The 19,248-nt window shown below is 35.5% G+C and overlaps 1 protein-coding gene across 3 annotated transcripts; it reads left to right on the top strand.

Moving 5' to 3' along the window:
* The first annotated feature begins 332 nt into the window (after positions 1-332).
* Positions 333-11,642, top strand: LOC114303645 (meiotic drive suppressor JIEYAO). 3 transcript variants are annotated; one of them, XM_082897936.1, is made up of 10 exons: positions 333-445; positions 7,230-7,282; positions 7,434-7,849; positions 7,983-8,061; positions 8,223-8,606; positions 9,021-9,115; positions 9,320-9,342; positions 9,492-9,580; positions 9,692-9,841; positions 11,018-11,642. In XM_082897936.1, exons 2-10 carry the CDS (start codon positions 7,265-7,267, stop codon positions 11,204-11,206), a joined length of 1,443 nt encoding a protein of 480 aa, XP_082754062.1. In that variant the 5' UTR covers positions 333-445; positions 7,230-7,264; the 3' UTR covers positions 11,207-11,642. The 3 variants fall into 3 exon arrangements, with proteins under 3 accessions (XP_082754062.1, XP_082754060.1, XP_082754061.1); XM_082897934.1 differs by having other exon boundaries at positions 334-445; positions 7,968-8,061; XM_082897935.1 differs by having other exon boundaries at positions 334-445; positions 7,437-7,849; positions 7,968-8,061.
* The last annotated feature ends 7,606 nt before the right edge of the window (positions 11,643-19,248 follow it).

A 19,248-nucleotide genomic window follows, 5' to 3' on the forward strand; every position in this document is an offset into this window, starting at 1 on the left:
TAATTATAGATTATTTGTTTGGGTACATATTAAAGTAATATCTTTATTACAGTATATTTTTTCAATCACATTACCTTTTTATTTTTTATACATTTTTTAATAATTTTTTTAAAATTACTAAAATAATTTATCCTAAAATCAAATACCGTCTAGAGGTGTAAAAATGACTCGCAAGCCAAAACCTGACTGCGGCCTGAGGTAAGTCCGCTCCGATTAAGCCCAATTAGACCTAGACGCGAGCCCAACCCGAGACCCTCGCCTAGCTCGGACCATTGGTTTTGTTGATGGTCTATATCCCACCATTTTTTCATGGCCTAGTGCCACATGGCCTCACTCTTCTCAACCCCTTTTATTATTCTTAGCTTTGTGTGTGTACATTCAAATAAAGTTCTGCCCTTGCAGTCTCTTTAAAGTTTGTTTGGAAAATTGATCGACTGTGTCGAAGGTTGGTGTTTTCGTTTTACTTAAATTATTTCTCTTCTAAACATCACATTTTGAGGTTTCATTTTTCTCTTCCTTAAAATCTTTAGTATAGTAGTAACTTTGTTATCAGGGTTCTTTCTTCTTGCTAGATTTTGAAGTTTACATATTTTCTTTTCCCTTTTTTTTAAACTGCACAAATTTGTTAAACCGTCTCACTGAGCCCCATTTTATTGCTCAAAGTTATATGCATCTGTGTCGAACAAGGGCATGTGCATTCAAAATGTTAGCTGTTCAAGTTATGAGCAGTACCACCATTTATCATTCTACACCCTGTTTGTTATGTTTTGTATCCTTTCATATCTTTCTGCCTATTTGAGCAAACTGTGAGAACCCGAATATACAAATAAAATAAATAATTAAATAATAATTATTTTACAAATCTCAAATATTTTACTTATGAATCTTAAGGTGCAAACAAATATTATTGAGCAATCTTTTAATTAATTTTAAACCAAAAATAAATTTATGGTGAAAGTATTTAATTTAGAGGTGAGATTTATTATTAAAAAAAAAATAGGGGACAAATTAGTTAGAATATTTTGATTTAGTAATAGTTGTATTTCATTTAAATTAATGGAGAGAGAAAATAAAATAAAACAACAGATAATAATTTAGAGCCTTTTGTTAAGATATATATATATATAGGAACCCCAGGTTGCCTAATAGTATATATGGCGGCAGCAGCAGCCAGGGGAGAGAGAGAGTTTGAGAGAAAAGAAGAAAAAAAAAAAAGGGTTGCAAGCAAGGAAGGATTTTTGGGTGTGTGGTAGGCCTCTATCTTTATTCTTCTTTTTGTTTTTGTTTTTTATCCTTACTCTATTATTATTATTGGAGAGGTTGTAGGTTTATGTATTTTGTATATATATATATATAATGTTAAGAAATCTGAGGAGAAAAAAATGGTGTCTAAAGAATAGGAGAAATTCTTAGTTTAAAAATTCTGTACAGAACTACAAACTTTAAAAATCGAGGAATCATATCAAACGGATGAATTTTGAACTGAAATTTTTACAGTAGATTAATTACATATTGAATTGCATATCAGAATTTTCTCATAAGTTTTGGGAGTCAAAATCTATATTAACTAGTGCGTTCAAATCTGCCCAGAAAACTGGTGTAAACCAGTAATTTTGGAAGTGTCGTTTTCTTTGGGTATAAATCCGAAAATTATCAAATAAGTGTCATTAGAACCGGTTACGAGTCTAGTTTCTTACATTTTTTTCCTTGCATTGATTGCTCATGTATACTAAAAGAACCATTAATTTCTTTAAAGTGCTACAGAAAACAATCTATTTGCGTATAATTAATTGCAAATAATTATTTTGATAAGCAAATCAAGTAAAACTAATTGGGTTTGAAACTTAGGATATATTTGTTGATATCTTGAGGGTTTTGGAATTTTTCGAACAGCGTGGAGTGGGTTTTGGAATTTTCAAAGTTAGTGAATAAATTGGAAAAACTTGTTTAAAATTCTGTTTTATTTTAAGGCTACTTTTAACTAAGTTTCGATCTGAGCCCATGTCTTGAGTAATTTGAGACCTTGAAGAACATGAACTTAGGTATTATTTAAGAGTAACGATGAGTGGGGTTGAGTTGTGTTAGTGCGCTTTAGTTTGGGGTTACTTAGTTTATTATTCCTTTTAGTATGTTTGAATTAGTAGTGGCGTGTAGTTTTAATAATTTGTTCAGGGCGCTAGTTGGACTTTCATACTTTATTCGAGGATTATATTATACTGTGTTCAGTTGAGTAGTTACATGCTATATATTTTTATAAATGTTCCTCTACCCTGAACTATTGGAAAATTTAATTGTTGTTTTAGGACTAAACTATTTTGATAAATTATTATATTATCAATGGAATTAAATTATTTCTGAAACATGTGTGAACTTGGCATACTGTAAACTATTTGTTATGGTCTCATGTTTATAATGGTGAACTACCATGTTTTGTGAAACTGAATTGTATTGATTATCAGGACCATATGCATATTTTAGTCTAGGGAAATTATTCCATTGTGTGTGGTGACTCTAGCCACTAGGGAACAGATCTGGGTTGGGCCGTGATAACTCTAGTGCTCAACGATTGTAAGGAAAACACCTAGGCTAGGCTAGGCTAGGCTAGGCTAGGTGACCTTCAATCGGATCGTTTTAGAGAAAAGGCCCGGGTTGCCACCCCAAGTGAAAAATCTAGAAATCCCCTAGATGTTGATTTGTGATTATGTATCAATTTTAAGCAGAATATAACAATCCCAATCAAACAATCAAGACAAAGAGACACAGCGATTTAACGTGGAAAAAACCACAATTGGACACCTCCAACTGTGATCAAAAAACCACGGGCAACAGCCACAAGAACAATCCACTAAGAAGAATTAAAGGAATTACACAGGTATACTCTCAATTACCTAGCGAATCCACAACGCCTAATTGAACCAACCTCTATGTGCCTCTTCCAACCCCATCTTCACCACGGAATTGTCTTTCTGATGAGCCACTCCGGATTCCACCAAAGCTTCAGGCTCGAATTCTTCAGAATCCACAACTGAAGAATAACTCTCTCTTTTGTGTATAACAAACAAACCTTTGATGTACTCTCTTTAGATCATGAGTTGAATACTCAATAAAAATATCAAAGAAAACTCCCAAAGTATCCCCAGATATAAACCCTCGAAACCAAAAAGAAGATCTGGAGAAGTTATCCTAAAATCTGACCCAACACGCGAATTTATAGAATCTGTCCCGCGATCTCCGCTCGAGCTCAACACAGCCCGCTCGAGCGGACTGACCAAAAACTGCGTGTGAATAAACTGAGATGCGCTCGAGCATAGGAGAATCCGCTCGAGCGTAAAATCACACCTTCCAGTATTTTTACAGGCGACTGCAGAGATGCTGAGAGCTTCCAATCCCCGCTCGAGCGCCCGTTTCCCCACTCGAGCGGGAAGGCCAAAACTGGAAAAACTGGAAAAATATAACATGCTCGGACAGGCAACTTTGAATGCATTTTTGCATTTTGCTCCCGTCATAATCAGCGAAGTGGCAATCTTGAAAGCTTTATCATCACAAACTTCTCTGAAATGCTTGATTTGGGTTGGATTCGCATCTAACAACTCATAACCTCACTGAAATAAAAATGCGAATAAAATTACAACTCAAAGGAGTTTTGTCAAACGGGATTGCCAAGAAATAAAACCTAACACCAAGGATGACTATTGGTTCGATATTGGATCCAACGTGCTTATTGCCTTGAGAATTGTGTGGCATGTTACTTGTTATTGGTACCCAGAAAATTATTAGTGCTCATGTTGTAATCTGTTTTAAGTGAAAAATGTCATTTATCATGTTCTTGAGAGAAATGAGTATTTTAACTGTTGAACTGTGGAACCTTCTTATTGAAACAGATTATCTTTATCAAAACTGTATGTCAATCTAGTTTCTATGATATATATCTTATTTTGGAATTGAATCTTGTTTTCAAAACTGTATTTACTATCCATGTTGTTACTCACTGAGCTATCAGCTGATTTAGTTGTTTATCACTTCCAGGTATTAGAAGGACTTAGAATGGACTCATGGTGTAGCGGGGACTCAATTGCATAGACCTCTAGGACATTCATTTATTTTGTTTTAGCTTGTTATAGTGGGTTTTGTGCATACATTGTGGTTAGGTTTTATTTAGAATTATTTTATTTTATTTTGTGGGCGGTTTGTGTTTCATTTAGTATATATTTTTGAAAGTTGGTTATGGTTGGTTTTACCATTTATCCTTGTGACACGTCACTGAATTGGGTTTTGATTTATTTATTTTTGGGCTATCGTCATATTTATTCTTTGTGATTTTTGGGTTCACGTTTAGGCTTACGTGTGCCTTGGGCTAAGTCCCTGTGGGCCACAGCCGGTCATGCCTGGTTATGGGGTGTGACAATACCTAAGTTTGTGATTATATGAATGCTTGGTATGTTTTGTTGGCATGATGATGTCTATGTAATTGGGAAAGGTCAAGACGTGAGAGGCACTGATTCGTGTCTTTTAACAGTTTGAAATCTCATAAGTAACACGGTTTTACTTGTTTTATATGTTTGTTTAGTACTTTATTTATTTATTTGGTAAGGATTTATGCAACCTATGAGGTATGCAATTCAAGAGAAAGAATTGGTGAAGAGAAAGTTGAGGGATGGAGAAATGAATGATAACACAAACTTAAGAAGATTACTGTTTGTTGAGTGCTCTTTATTTAATAGATTAATATATAGGAACCGTACATCAGAGTAGTAGGTAACGGGTGGGTTTCTTCTCTTGGAAATTTGTTCTCAACTCTATCTTGGTATCTGTTTATGCTAAGTTTGGTTAGGAAATCTATTTTTTATGTGTTATTGTATCCCAAAATCCTATTGGAACTCTTTTGTGCTAGCATTTTTTTCCCCCTATAAGTCAGTCATATTATAACCAAAAAAAGAAAGATATACAATGAAGTTGAGCTAGCATTTTATATTAATATATTGATTAAAGAGCACTAGACATGTAGTAATCTTCTTACCTTTGTGTTTTTATTCTCTTCTACATCCTTCAGCTTCTTTTTCACCAATTCCTTTTCTCAAATTGCATACCTTGTAGGTTGCATAAATCCTTACATAATAATAATAATAATAATAATAATAAACAAACACATAAAACAAGTGAAACAACATTTTTTTGGGGATTTACTTCGTCTTCCTTTTCCTTGATATAATCAGCCTCACCTAAACACCTCTCAAATCTTAACCTTTCTCAATTACATAAACAATCTCAACAAAACATAACAAACAATCAAATGATCGCTGACTAGGTAGGCAACCCCTCTCTCTCTCTCTCTCTCTCTCTCACACACACACACACACACACAAAGATGAAAACGAACAAGTAAGAGTTGGGAATGAAGATTCCTAGCTTAGTAGATTTTTTTTATTAGCTTGCTTTTGGTTTTGGCAAGTACCGAATCAATGTTTGATTTTCACTAAATGAATGAACTCTTGCTTTTGGTTTTATTTTTATGCATAATATATTTTTAGAAATTATAAATATATATATTTTTTACAAATATATCCCCTCTGTACCTATATCCTATTTTTAAGGTTTCGTCACATTGCAGTATCCGTGCTTCCTAGGTCTAGTGTCACATTGGTATCTTACATTCATGTAAGATATACGTATATTCTATGAAACACCAACCCTTCAAAACAAGTGTCGTATCCATGTCGGACACACAAACACTTTGGGGACACACGGACACAACGGGGACACGTATGGGACACACCACATGGCATGTCCCCCTTATTTAATTAATTTATTTTCAAGGGACATGCCGGGAACACTTCGAGGACACATTAAGGACATGTCAAATTGTCTTTTCTTCCATTTTATTTAGTACTTTTGATGAATGTTGAATGTTGAATATTTATTATTTTTTTCTTAGATTTAAATACTTAATAGATCATCCATTAAAAAAGATATAGACTGCAAGTGTTAATTTAAAAATACTTTTTAAAAATATATATAGAATAGAGTTAGTTTTTGTTAATATGGATTGTGTGAATGTAATATTAATCTAGATAGTAAATAAAAATATATGAAAACATATTTTATTGCTGTGTCCCAGCCGTATCCGTGTCCCCATTTTTTTTAAATCGTTGTGTCCCGTGTCCGTATCCACATCCGCATTCGTGCCCGTGCTTCTTAGCGTATATTTGATATGTATATGCATATATATCTTCCTTATTTATATAATTTGTGGGAGAGGTTATGAAATGGTGAAGGTGTTTCTTTATCTAGAATTCATTTTTGTATCTGTCTCTGTCTCTCTGTCTCTTAATCACCAAGCAAGCACCCAATGATAAATGAGATATAATAAGCTCATTATAAAGCATATACATAGTCAAGGGATACAAATTCAACATAATGAATCCTTAAAAAATATGACATGGACACAGCTAGAAAATGCTGCTCGTGATCTTGTTATAGAAATGGAATTATGTTGTTATCTCTTATATATATGTATACAATAAATATTTATATAATATGAGATGATAAGTAAATATTTCATACTTTTAACAAAAATGCTTAAATAGTCCATACGAGTTTATTATCGCCATTTCTTAGCTTATCTTACAAACAAAGTATTGCATGCATACATAATTACAATAAGCCTTTCATCCTCCTAAAGTCTCTTCTTTAATAAAAGAATTATGGGCCTTTTGCACTTTTCTACAAATTTAAGTGAAATTTAAATATGATTAGTCTTAGCAAATATATATTTCCAACTTGTATAAGATAGTGATTTGTTAAATTCCAAAATTTTGATAATCATGTTTTGTAACTGTAACAGTGTCGATCACGTATTAATTTCTTAGTCATAGACACCTAAGAAGTGTTGGACACATTTCTTGATCTCAGGCGTTCTCTTTAGCTCTGTGTAATATATATGTATATATGAAGGAAGTTCAGCCCTTGTGGTTTGTTCAAAGATAGGATTTGGCAAATCGATTGAATGTGTCGAATGTTGATGTTGTCATCTTGCTTTAAATTATTGCTCTTCTAAACATGACGTTTTGAGGTTCCTTTCTCTCTTCCTTAACTCTTTTGTATATTAACTGTGTTATAATGGTTAGTTACAAATTAATATTTCGCACTGCTGTGGAGTGAAGTAGGTAAATATTCATGTTCTTCTTTTCTTCTTACATAATGATGAAATCTTTTGTTGGTATGAAGGATAGGCATTTGTGACGAGTTTGAATTTTAGCAAGTGTTGATGGGTTCGAATGATGAGGTATGCTAAGTGCTCTATCATTTAAAGTCTGCGTATATCATCTATTTTTTTTTTTTCTATTTTCCTCCTATTTCTCTTTACAGTTACAAAGTTTTGTTTTATATCAATGAAATTGAAATGTGATCCGGTCTTTCAATTATGTCCACATTAGCAGAGATGCAGCGATAATTTTGATTTAGGGCTTGATATCTCTCCAAAAGAGGACTATGAACTTAGGGGTATAATCATCAAGGATGATAAGGATAAATTTGTGTCCAGAATTAATCGCCATAAATATAAAGCTGATGTGGTCCCGGTGGTGCACTGGGAATGGATTTTTGAATATGGAGCCCTTAAATGTGCTACTGCATTGCTTCAAAGAGAGACAAGTCAGATGGTTGATTTCTACAGCACTGACACATCCGGATGGCCCATGATGCATACACTGGCTCATTCGTATAACTATGACCTTATTGAGTTATTTATTCGCCATGGAGCTTCATTTGATCACAGATGTTATGGTGTTGGACAATCTTTTTCATACCTAGAAGGGAAGCTGCCACTAAATACAGCTGTTGAATCAATATCGTATGGAACTAAGACATTATTTATTATCTAATTATCTCCATTCAAAGCTTTTTGTTACCTTTTCCAAGGGGAGGAGGACATTTACAATACATTTTTTTTTTTTTTTTTTTGTGGCTAGAGCTCTGTTTTCCAGGTCATCAATATTTTTTGATAAGTGGAATCCCAGAAAACCTTTCTTTGAGTTGCTTGTAGGGCTAAGCAAGGTCATAAAGGTTCTCTCTCTCTCACTCTCTAATCAATTGACTGCATTTTCACTCAAATTGGTTGCCAAAGAATTAATGCTTTACCCTTTTAATTGTTCAAAAAATTGTGTGATGGCATTGATGAGAAATTTTGCGAAGCTTGCTGATCTTGAACATTAACATTCCTGCAGAAAAAGCAAATGGATTCTATCAGGGTGCTTGTATTGAACACGAAAGAAGCTGAGCTAGAAATTTGTCACTATGCAAAGGAAGGAAATGTTGTAGAACTGGCTGTTCTTCTGATGACTGCTAGGGAAGAGGTGGCTCTACTCATGTCTCAGATCAGAGATGGTTCTACTTCAAATGGATGCATATCTATCCACCAATATATCTTAAGTAAGTTGGAAGCACTAATTTGTGAGGAGTACAAACCCACATCCTACAATGAACAAAAGAAGTTGCTTCTGGCGGGCAAGGAGAAGAAGGCTGCATTTACATCCGTATTAGTGCTGCTTGAATTTTTTGAGATGGAGGGTGACACTATCGAAGCATATATTCGGCAAGAACGAGTTAATGTATGTACTCCTTGTGGTGGCTGTGTTTCTAGCATCCAAGAAGAATTAATGATACTTAGGATGGTTCATTTAAAACATAAAAGAAGTCTCAAATGCTAGTTAATCATTGTTGGTTGCATTTCATGAAAATCCAAGACTAATTCAGTTCTTAGCTCCTCCTCCCAACATCAATTCTTTTTCTTTTGTGTTGATTTTTTATTTATATACTTTCTTTTTCCTGATCTACAAAAGGGAAAAACATATTTGTTTTCATTTCTGGCCATGGATTCTTTTTCTTTTCTTTTTTTCATTGATGGATTGTTCTCAATTGATATATATGTAATCCTTGCATCTCTCCCCTCTTGATATGTCCTTTTCATTCCCCACTTTGTGGCACACTCAATTCTTTTCAATTTGTTTGGCGCTCTGTGACAGTTGTCAAAAGAACAGGTGGCCTTAGATACTGCATGGCTGCTCCAGGGAGCGAAGATACTGCCAAAGTACCGAGGCATTAATTTGAACAAGATCTGGTCTGTGAGTTTTGCTTTTCTGTTAATGTTCATACAACCTTTTGAGGATATTTATTTCGTATTGTCTTTCATTCATTAATTGAGTCAACTTTTAATGTTATTATATTAAATTGAACTCAATATCTCAACGTGCTTATAATTATCTGTATTGATGAATGTATGTTTTGTTTTGTTGACATGATGCTATCTATGTTATTGGGAAAGGTCAAGACCTGAGAGGCGTTTAGGTGAGGTTTACTCTGGCCTTTTAACAGTTTTAAGTGTTCCATACATCAAAGAAAAGGAAGAGGAAGTAACTCCCAAAAAGAAAGGGATTTTGTTTCACTTGTTTTATTTTATGTATTTGTTTATTACTATATTTCTATTGTTTTGTAAGGATTTATGCAACCAACAAGGTATGCAATTCGAGCAAAGCAATTGGTGAAGAGGAAGCTGAAGGATGGGGAAATGAATGATAACACAGAGGTAAGAAGATCACTACATGTTGAGTCCTCTCTATTCGTTTATTTTTTCCCTTGATGTTGGGGTGAAGTAAAAGACTCAAGACTGTTGATTTCTCAAGTATTTCTCGAGTAGGTGGGTATCGAGGGACCTGAGGAATCAGTTACAGAAGAGCCAAAGGCAGCTATCTCTTTTAGTTCTAGCAAGAGTCATCGTATTTATTCAAAAATTTGTGAGAGCAACAGAGTCCCTAAAAATGATCGTGGCAAAGCTCCAAACAAAGAGGTTGGGCTGTTTTTTGAATGTCTTATTTAACTTGTTTAGATGTATATCAGATTTGGATGTAAGACATATGTCGAGTTTCAGACAAGCACGACAACAAAAACCTACATTTGTCTCTTTACGTATGCATTTACTTCATTACATCCATCTTTGAATGCATTTGCATGATGACACATTGTGCTTATGTATCAAAGTGCTTCCTGTATGCACTTGAAACTGAGAAAAATACTGATTGGAATGTTTTGCTTGCCTTTCTTGGTTGTCTTGCCCTACATGACTGTTTATATAGTGTAACCTTATTAATATGTGCGATTATTGCACTTTAACTTCAATCAGATTTTTTTTTTTAATCTACAAGGGATACACGTAATGGTTCTTGAGAGATCACCCTTTATCTTCTAAGCGTTATGATCATCTTTCTCATTGGGATATCGATTGGACTGAACTCTCTTTCTCACCTTTTGGTTCTTTCTCTCTTGATTCCCCCCTCTCAAATCCGTATGTCTCACCTCCTAGTCTCCTCTCTCTCACCCTTGCTTGGTTCCCCTCATCTGTATAAGTTTATTAGTAATATAATAAAGAGTTTCTTTATGCAATTTTAAGATCCATTATGCCGTGTACTCAACAACCATCCTACTTAGGTATGCCAGTATATACAGTTCTTTTGTATTTTATTAAACTAGTTGCTTGACGGTGATGGTACTCTCGAGTCATTTGGACCATTTTCTTAGATGAACACATTCTCCCCTTGAGTGCAACATCCTCTATCTTTCATTGCCTTTGGCCCCCTTCTTTATGGTGTGTTATGCCTGCCCTGGTTGAGGCATGACCTAGGTGCTTCTTGCGGTGGTGTTTGTCATCACAAGATGATTTGGTGATGTCACTAGTCCTATGTTCTACCACACTTAATCCAAATGTGAAAAGAAATAAATAAAAAAGAAGAAGAAGAAGAAAGAAAAGACAAGGAAATAAAAATTCAAAAAAGGAGCAGGAGGAAGCCTCGTTTAGGTACAAGGAAAAGAAAAGGAATCCTTGTTTAAGTTTTTGTTTTTGTTTTTGTTTTTTTTTAATATTTTTTTAGTTTTGTTTTTTAGACTACCTACCAAATTGGTAGCTGTGCTGATGTATTACCTTGTTCTTTGTTTTGTAATTTGTTATGTTTTCTTTTCCTTGGTCTAGATTAACATTTTTCCAGCTTGCTGGTCGAGATCATTCCATACAATACGAGCAGCCTCAGGTTCTCAGTCTACCTCCTCTAGCGATGTTCAGGCAAAGAGAATGATCAAACCATATCTGCGAAATATTTTGTCATGCCAGCAATGGGCCTCCATTGCGATTGCTATTAAGATGGGGACAAGGCGTGTATGATTTGATTATGTACTCTATTTGACGTATGAGTGTTGGTCTGACATTTTCTTTTATTTTACTTTTGAAATCTTAAAGTTATCTCTGCCCCATGGTTTTTTCGATCTCTGCTACATGATTCCGCATCTGCACTACTGCACTTTCTCTCTGGGATGAGGTGGTTGGCTCAACCACTGCTGCTGAAGTAGGTGATGGGGATGAAGTGATGCAACCCATCACAACTAATGCTGCTATTGGCTGAAAAATGACCCCCTACTCTGACCATTTTATTTCTTTGGCTCAACTAATACTGCTGAAGTAGGTTCATCAGCCATTTTATTTCTTTGGCGGGTTATAACCTTTGCACCCTCAGTATTTGTGGTTGTTTTGCTTTTAACTTTTGTATCTTCAAGTGTTTGTTCTAAGATCTTAAGCTTTGTATCTCGAAATCTAGTTATAAGATCTTGTGGTTGTTCTGGGCCTTATTTTGTTAGGGTATGATTGACTCTATTTGGAGTAGAGATACCTTTGCAATTTTTGTTGATTTTAGGGTCAGCTTTGAGCTGATCTGCGCTCATTTGGGACCTTGTTCTTATTTGGAACTACCCTCTCGGTGAGGTTGCACGTCCATTATTATTCTTTCTTGATTTTATATTTTAAGGTTGTTCTTATTTGGAACTACCCTCTCGGTGAGGTTGCACGTCCATTATTATTCTTTCTTGATTTTATATTTTAAGGTTGAATCACCAAGAGTATATGACTACACCAAACCAGCACCACAAGATATACTCTTGCCGGCTGGGCCAGCCCAACAATTTGATGAGGTCATGGGATAAAAATTTTGATTTGTAGATTCTATGAAAACAAAAACAAAAACAAAAAGGTATGAAGATATAAATTAATCATGAAAATGGACACAATTGCTTTGCTTATTGTGGATTCTATAAATAATATTTCCATTATTATTCTATACACTTGTATACTTTGAATGGCAGCTCTACAAAGGCCACTAGCAAATGAAGGCTGAGAGAGCCAACTTGCCAATGTTCAAGATCGCGGAAGGCCATAACAGAGCTGGCAATTTAATGCCGATCAATGAATGTTGAATGAGCCCTTCTCCATGTGCAGGATAGTTAAAGGCCATCAATAGAGTCGGCCAAGTTCAGAAGACCACCGGTCGGCCAAGTTCAAAATGGTCACCCCGGGGTCTGCCAAGTTCATAATGGTCATCCCACGGGGTCAACTAAGTTCAAAAGACCACCCCGGGGTCAGCCAAGTTTATATAAGTTCTTGTGATTGTTTTGGGCCTTTGTTAGAGTAAGATTCATTCTATTTAAAGTCAATACACCTTTGCAATTATTGTTGATTTTAGGGTTAGCTTTGAGCCGATCTGAGCTCATTTGCGACGTAGTCTTATTTAAACTATCCTCTCAGTGAGGGTCCATGTTCTATTTGGGACTATCCTCGTGAGGAGGGTCAAATTTGCTTATTATTCTTTCTTGATTTTGGGGTCAACTTAGTGTATAATTGACCCCATTTGGGACCTTTGTTCTACTTGGGGCTATCCTCACGATGAGAGTCAAAGTCCCTTGCAATCATTTTTTATTTTGGCGTCAGTGGCCATGATAGTCGAGCAAGGATCCTCTAAAGTGATTTTTTCCTAAAGTTTCCTAAAGTGTTACATTGTGTGGTTGAGATTTACTGGCAAGTCACATCAATTTTTTTGATGTGACTTGCCAGTAAATCTCAACCACACAATGTAGCACTCTAGGAAACTTTAGGGAAATTTCACTCTAGAGGATCCTTGGTGATGATAGTCGCGCTAGAGGGTTGAGAGTGGCGACAATAACGACAAAGGATGGGTGGGTGAATGGGAGAAAAATTACAATTTTAAAATTGAAGATAAGAGTAATATTGGAATAAAAATTAGGATTTTGGGGTCAGTGGCGATAAGAGGGTTAAGAGTGGCTGTGGCAATCCAAAAATTTTGTTTTTGGATTTTTTTTTTAAAATTTTTTTTTTAATCAAATGCGTGTCTCCATAATGTATGCAAATAGAAATTAGGGTGAATAAAAATTGTTAGAAGTCTACATTATTGATTAAAGTTTTTGGAATGTTGATTGAAAAAAGAAAAGAGGAACTTACGTATAGGTCTAAGTAAGTGGACTTATTTCATATGATAATTAATGACATTTTTCATTCAACACTATTAAAAAATGTCACTAATTGTTAATTTTTAGCGATAATTTGAAAATTATAACAAAAAAATTTATTAATTATAAGTTTTAGCGACAATTTAAAAAAAAAAATTGTTACAAAAAAAGGCCACTAATTTACATCTTTCAGTGACAATTTAAAAAATTCGACACAGAAAAATGCCACTAATTGTATATTTTAGCGACAATTTAAAAAAATCGTAACAAAAAAAATCACTAATTATCAATTTTTGGTGATATATGTAAAAAAAAATGTCACAATAAAACTACTTTTAGCAACAATTTTACTAAGACTTATTTTCAATATTAAAAGGAAAGGAGGGAGAAAATAAGGGGCAAGAAAAGAGAAATCCATGGGGAAGAAGTTGTGGCATGTTTGAATTAATCTTTTCTTGATGTTGATGCACCGATATATAAGGTGGTGTTGATTGATGTGGCGTCTCTTAGTTGGCTTACAAGTTGAACCAAGTAGGGATTTGGAGTGCCATGTCTCTCACCTATACAACCACCTCCTTTATTGCGAGACCTATGAGATAAAAGATTCACATTATTGATTTTTTTTATGAATAATTTTTATTACGAGACTTACGAAGTAGATGATTTAGATTATTAGTGTGAATTTAGGTTGAGACTCACAAGAGTTATGGAAAGATATGAAAGAGAGCTTATCCCATCCCGAATTTAGTTTGAATTTAAATATATTTGGGAAATTTATTAATAAATCATATTCAAATTCAAATTCAATTCAAACTAAATTCGGGATGAGGCATTTACTAATAAATCTCTCAAATAAAGCATAAATATTCTTGTGATCCCATAAATTTTATTGGTGGATGCTCAAAAAATTACACTCTTACTTTTTATTGTGTTTATTATAGTGAATCCAAAATTGTATATAAAAAGGTTTGATCATCTATTAAAATAAAAATAAAAATAAACGTTGAACATGTCATAATAGCCCTGAGATTCCTAACTCCAAACAGAACTTTCTGAAGTGGGAGTTATAAAATTGATGCTGAAATCCCTAGGGCTGAAATTTGCTCCACTATGCTCCTTCAATGTGACTTTTTTGGGGGTCTTCCTTCTCAGGTTTGATCTCCGGGTCCTTCTTTCTTATGGATGAACTGGGGGTCATCCTTAAAGGATTGCCTCACGGTCTTTCTTCATGGATGAGTTCTTTTATGCTTCATGAGTTTTACTCTTCTCTGGATGATCTCTACCCACCCTTAGATCAGTTCTGCTTTTCTTTGGCCCTGTGCTAGGCTATGCTCTACCTCTACATTAAGATCAACTCAACTCAAGTCGGTTGGCTACAATGTTTCAGATAATCTGATGCATCATCCGATTTGTACAAATTTTTATTTTATTTATTTAAAAAGCATAAACAAGACACTCATCACACTCAACAAATGACATGCCAACATCTTTCAAATCCAAAGAAGGCATTGTGCCTTTTCAGTACATAAACAAACTCAACAAAATAATCTCCATTGATTCATCAAACTAGCCCCCCACCACCACCCCCCCCCCCCCAAAAAAAAAAAAAAAAAAAAAACACTACGTAAAGGAAATAGATGAAATAGCAAGTATACAATATTAAATTTAAAGAAACACATATTGTCATCCCGAAATGAAATTTAAGTTTGGAGATGTCACAACTATAAAATTCACTTTAACTGTTTGAAATATTGAGCAAGTAACACATTTGAATTTCAAACCCACAGGGAAAAAAGCAAGATATGTCCCAGTCCCACCATGGTTAATAATTTGTGCAAATCCATCCAGAGTACATCCCAAAAACAAAACATGCATTGTTCAATAGAAATCCATAACATTGCCAAATAAATCCATCCACAATACCTGAAAAATCTAGAAATTCCCTAGATGTTGATTTGTGATTATGTATCAATTTTAAGCAGAATATAACAATCCCAATCAAACAATCAAAACAAAGAGACACAACGATTATACGTGGAAAAAACCACAATTGGACACCTCCAACTGTGATCAAAAACCACGGGCAACAGCCACAAAACAATCCACTAAGAAGATTTAAAGGAATTACACAGGTATACTCTCAATTACCTAGCAAATCCACGCCTAATTGAACCAACCTCTATGTGCCTCTTCCAACCCGTCTTCACCTTGGAATTGTCTTTACGATGAGCCACCCCGGAATCCACCAAAGCTTCAGGCTCGAATTCTTCAGAATCCACCGAAGAACAACTCTCTTTTTTGTAAAACAAAACACAACCTTTGATGTACTCTCTTTAAACCATGAGTTGAATACTCAATAAAACATCAAAGAAAACTCACAAAGTATCCCCAGATATAAACCCTAGAATCCAAAAAGAAGATCTGGAGTAATAATCCTAAAATCTGACCCAACACGCGAATTTATAGAATCTGTCCCGCGATCTCCGCTCGAGCGCCCAACAGCCTGCTCGAGCGGCTTCAGCAAAATATGCGCGAAATATAACAGAGGTCCGCTCGAGCGCCAGAAAGCCCGCTCGAGCGCGAAATCACACATCTCAGTACTTTTGCAGGCGACCAAAACTGCTGGAACCAGGAATTCTCCGCTCGAGCGCGGGTATGTCCGCTCGAGCGGACAGGCAATTTTGAATGCATTTTTGCATTTTGCCTCGGGGGCGCTGCCCCTCGACCCCGCCGTGGCGCTGCCTCGGACCCACCAAGGGGCGCTGCCCCCTGGACCCCCGCGAGCAGACCGGGCAGCTCGATCCCCGTCATAATCAGTGAAGTGGCAATATTGAAAGCATTAGCATCACAAACTTCTCTGAAAGGAACAATTCGGGTTGGATTCGCATCTAAAACACTCATAGCCTCACTGAAATAAAAGTGCGAAAATAAATACAACTGAAAGGAGTTTTGTCAAACGGGATTGCCAAGAATAAAACCTAACAATCTCCCCCTTTGGCAATGCCGTGACAAAACACACCTAACAAATAAAATCCTAAACACCCCAACCCATTACAGCCAACAAAAGCCAACTTCTTTCTCAAGGTCATGATCTGCAAAACAGTTATTAGTGCCACAATCTCCAAAACAACTATTAGTCCCACAAGAATATATGAATAAGCAATAGACATATGACACGATTAACTTGTAACATGAGATGGAAAACATGAATAGATGAAAACTAAGACTCATGAAAAACAACTCTCAAACAATAAAAGCAAGATCATAAACCACATAAGCAATGATATGACGATGTAAATACCCCGAACATACAAGAAGGGCAAATAGTGCATAGCAACATGCAAAACATATAGCCAATCTTCCTTACCAAACATATCAAAGTGTTCATGCTAAACAATTCTTGTAATGAAAAACCAAACTCCCTTACCAACCCAAATCAAGATGAACCAAACTCCCCCTCACTAAAAGCAACCACAAACACTAAAAACAGTGAACAAGAAGAAAACGATAAAAATAATATGGTGGAGCAAGCAAGAAATTTCAGATTAGTACCTTAAAACACACAAGACTATCCAAGAAGCACAATTACTAGTAAACACAATGTGCACAGTCTGTAGAAGATTCCTCATGAAAGAAAGTGATGCATAATGTGAGAAGCATAGATCCCATGAGAAAAGTGTGTGTGTGACTCTTGGAGTTCGACAAATACTAGATTCAATCCTAGTAGTGATATGAAAGCTGGACCTCCGACAAGAGAATCTAAGCACGACAAAGGAAAGTCAAACCACTAGGAATCAAGGGGTATTTGGTGAGTAAAGGCGGAGGCTCCCCCTCAATCAATGAATCTTTTCCTTCTTTTTTTTTTCTTTCTATCTTTTGCACATTTTTTTCTTTCTTTTGCATATTTTGTCTTCTTCTCTTTCTTTTTTTTTCTTTTTCTTTTTCTTTTTCTTTTTCTTTTGCACAATCATCGGTGGCTGACACGCTCAAGAGTATGGAAACCGAACCAGAGAAGCATGGATATAATAAGGATGGCCTGGTTGGTGACTCTGAGGTAGCCTTTTCCTCATGGCTAGACTGCAAAGAATAGAGGGGAAAGCCATGGAGATGCAAAAGGATGGTAGGTGGTTAAGAGACTCAACATCACCCAAGATATGCTAGTATAGGTCAATTCCTCTAGAAAAGCAAAAGATACAATGCCAGAAGTCCATAAAAAAAATCACTAAGGCGAAAGATTCCAAAATTTGCTAATCCAAGAGTGTGTACAGAATGAGACATACTAATCAAAAAACACACACTCCAAAACGAGTAATGACCACAGAAAGCACACACATATTAACATGTAATGGATATTCTCATCAATTCCAATATGCACCAAGGACTACTCAAAAATTTCAAGCTTGCAAAACCATACTAAAAAATCTTTTTGGGATTTTTTTTTTCTTTTTTTCAAAAATAAAGCAAGACAAAAAAAATGAACAAGCACACAATTTTTTTTTTTTTTTTCATTAAAAACTCCACACAAAAATCCAAAAGCTAAAACAAATAAACAAATTAACACAAGTCAAGTTTTCTCACCCAAATCTTTTTGATCTTAACAAAGTTAGGTCTAGCGGTCTTGGTAAATGTCGTGGCATTGTGAACACCCTCATAAATCTTGGTATTCTGCCTGGACATGTAAGGTTGTCTCCTAACCCAAAAAATATTCGAATTTCTACCCTTTTGAGACACTCTCCCATGCAACTTATAACAATAAGGGCGAATATGACCATGCAAACCACAATGATGACAAACAAAAACAGGGTGTCCAGAGTGTACCTTTTTTTCTTTTACCTTACTAACTCTAGGAAGTTTGAGAAGTCCATCCTTATGTTGAATTTTTTGTTCTCCATTTCCTTGAGTTCTTGTATCATGAGATGTTGAAGCACTCTGTTTTTGCTCTTTCTTACCACCAAAGCCAATGCCACTCTTGTCACAACTCATTTGTTGAGACCCAATGATATCCTCCAAAGTCTTTGATCCTTTGTTCCAAAGACCAATGGTAGCCATAGCACACTTGAGCTCTTCCTCTTTCTTGATCATTAGTTCTTCCAAAGCAACTTGTGACATCTCGAGAGATTCAATCTTTTCTTCATACATGGCATGGGTTTGCAGCAGCTCATTCCTCTCTGTCTCACAAGTCAACAGTTTTGCACAAAGAACTTGTCGATCATCAGCTACCTTGATGGCATTCATTCTGGCCTCGGAAATCTCCTCCTTAAGTTTGACATTCTCACTTTCACATGTTTTGAGTTTCTTTGTGAGTTTGTCATTCAATTTGAATAAGTTAAGAGATTCCTTATACAACTTTTCATAAGCTTGCTCAAGCTCTTCATGATCACTCTCCAAGGATTCATCTTCAGTGATATTCTCAACTGACATCTTCGGAGAATCTGTTTGTCCTTCAGCTTCGGAAGCCGCCATGAAAGCAAGGAATTGTTTATGTCCCTCTTCGCCTTGATCTTCGTTGTCACTTTCATCTTCATCAGATTCTGATTCATCATCCCAAGTGATAGCGAGGGCTTTCTTCTTCCTCAAACGAGTAGGGCATTCTGAAGCAAAGTGGCCAAATCCTTGGCATTCATAGCATTGGAGTCTTTCAGAGTTCCCTTGTATCTTTCCTTTCTCCTTCTTGGCTATAGGATTAATTTTGAGTTTATCTTTGCCTTTAGATTTATGAGAATGAGTAGATTCTAAAAGATTAGGATTCTTTTTCAAAAAAGATTTTTTAAATTGTTTAACAAAAGAAGCCATAATCTTGGAATCTATCTCTCAATCCTCATCAGAATCCTCTACCACTTTATGAGCACTACTATAAGCAATAGTATCTTTTTGTTTCTTTTTGAAATTCCTATGTGCTTCATAAGTTTGAAG

The sequence above is a fragment of the Camellia sinensis genome, chromosome 12, assembly GCF_055761805.1.
Source record: "Camellia sinensis isolate YWXY chromosome 12, ASM5576180v1, whole genome shotgun sequence".
NCBI lineage: Eukaryota > Viridiplantae > Streptophyta > Magnoliopsida > Ericales > Theaceae > Camellia > Camellia sinensis.

Excerpts from the sequence above, each read along its gene's own strand:
- LOC114303645 (XM_082897934.1), top strand. Across the intron at positions 7,850-7,967 it reads ACAGCTGTTGAATCAATATC|AGCTCTGTTTTCCAGGTCAT; the intron begins GTATGGAACTAA and ends TTTTGTGGCTAG. Across the intron at positions 8,062-8,222 it reads GGCTAAGCAAGGTCATAAAG|AAAAAGCAAATGGATTCTAT; the intron begins GTTCTCTCTCTC and ends ACATTCCTGCAG.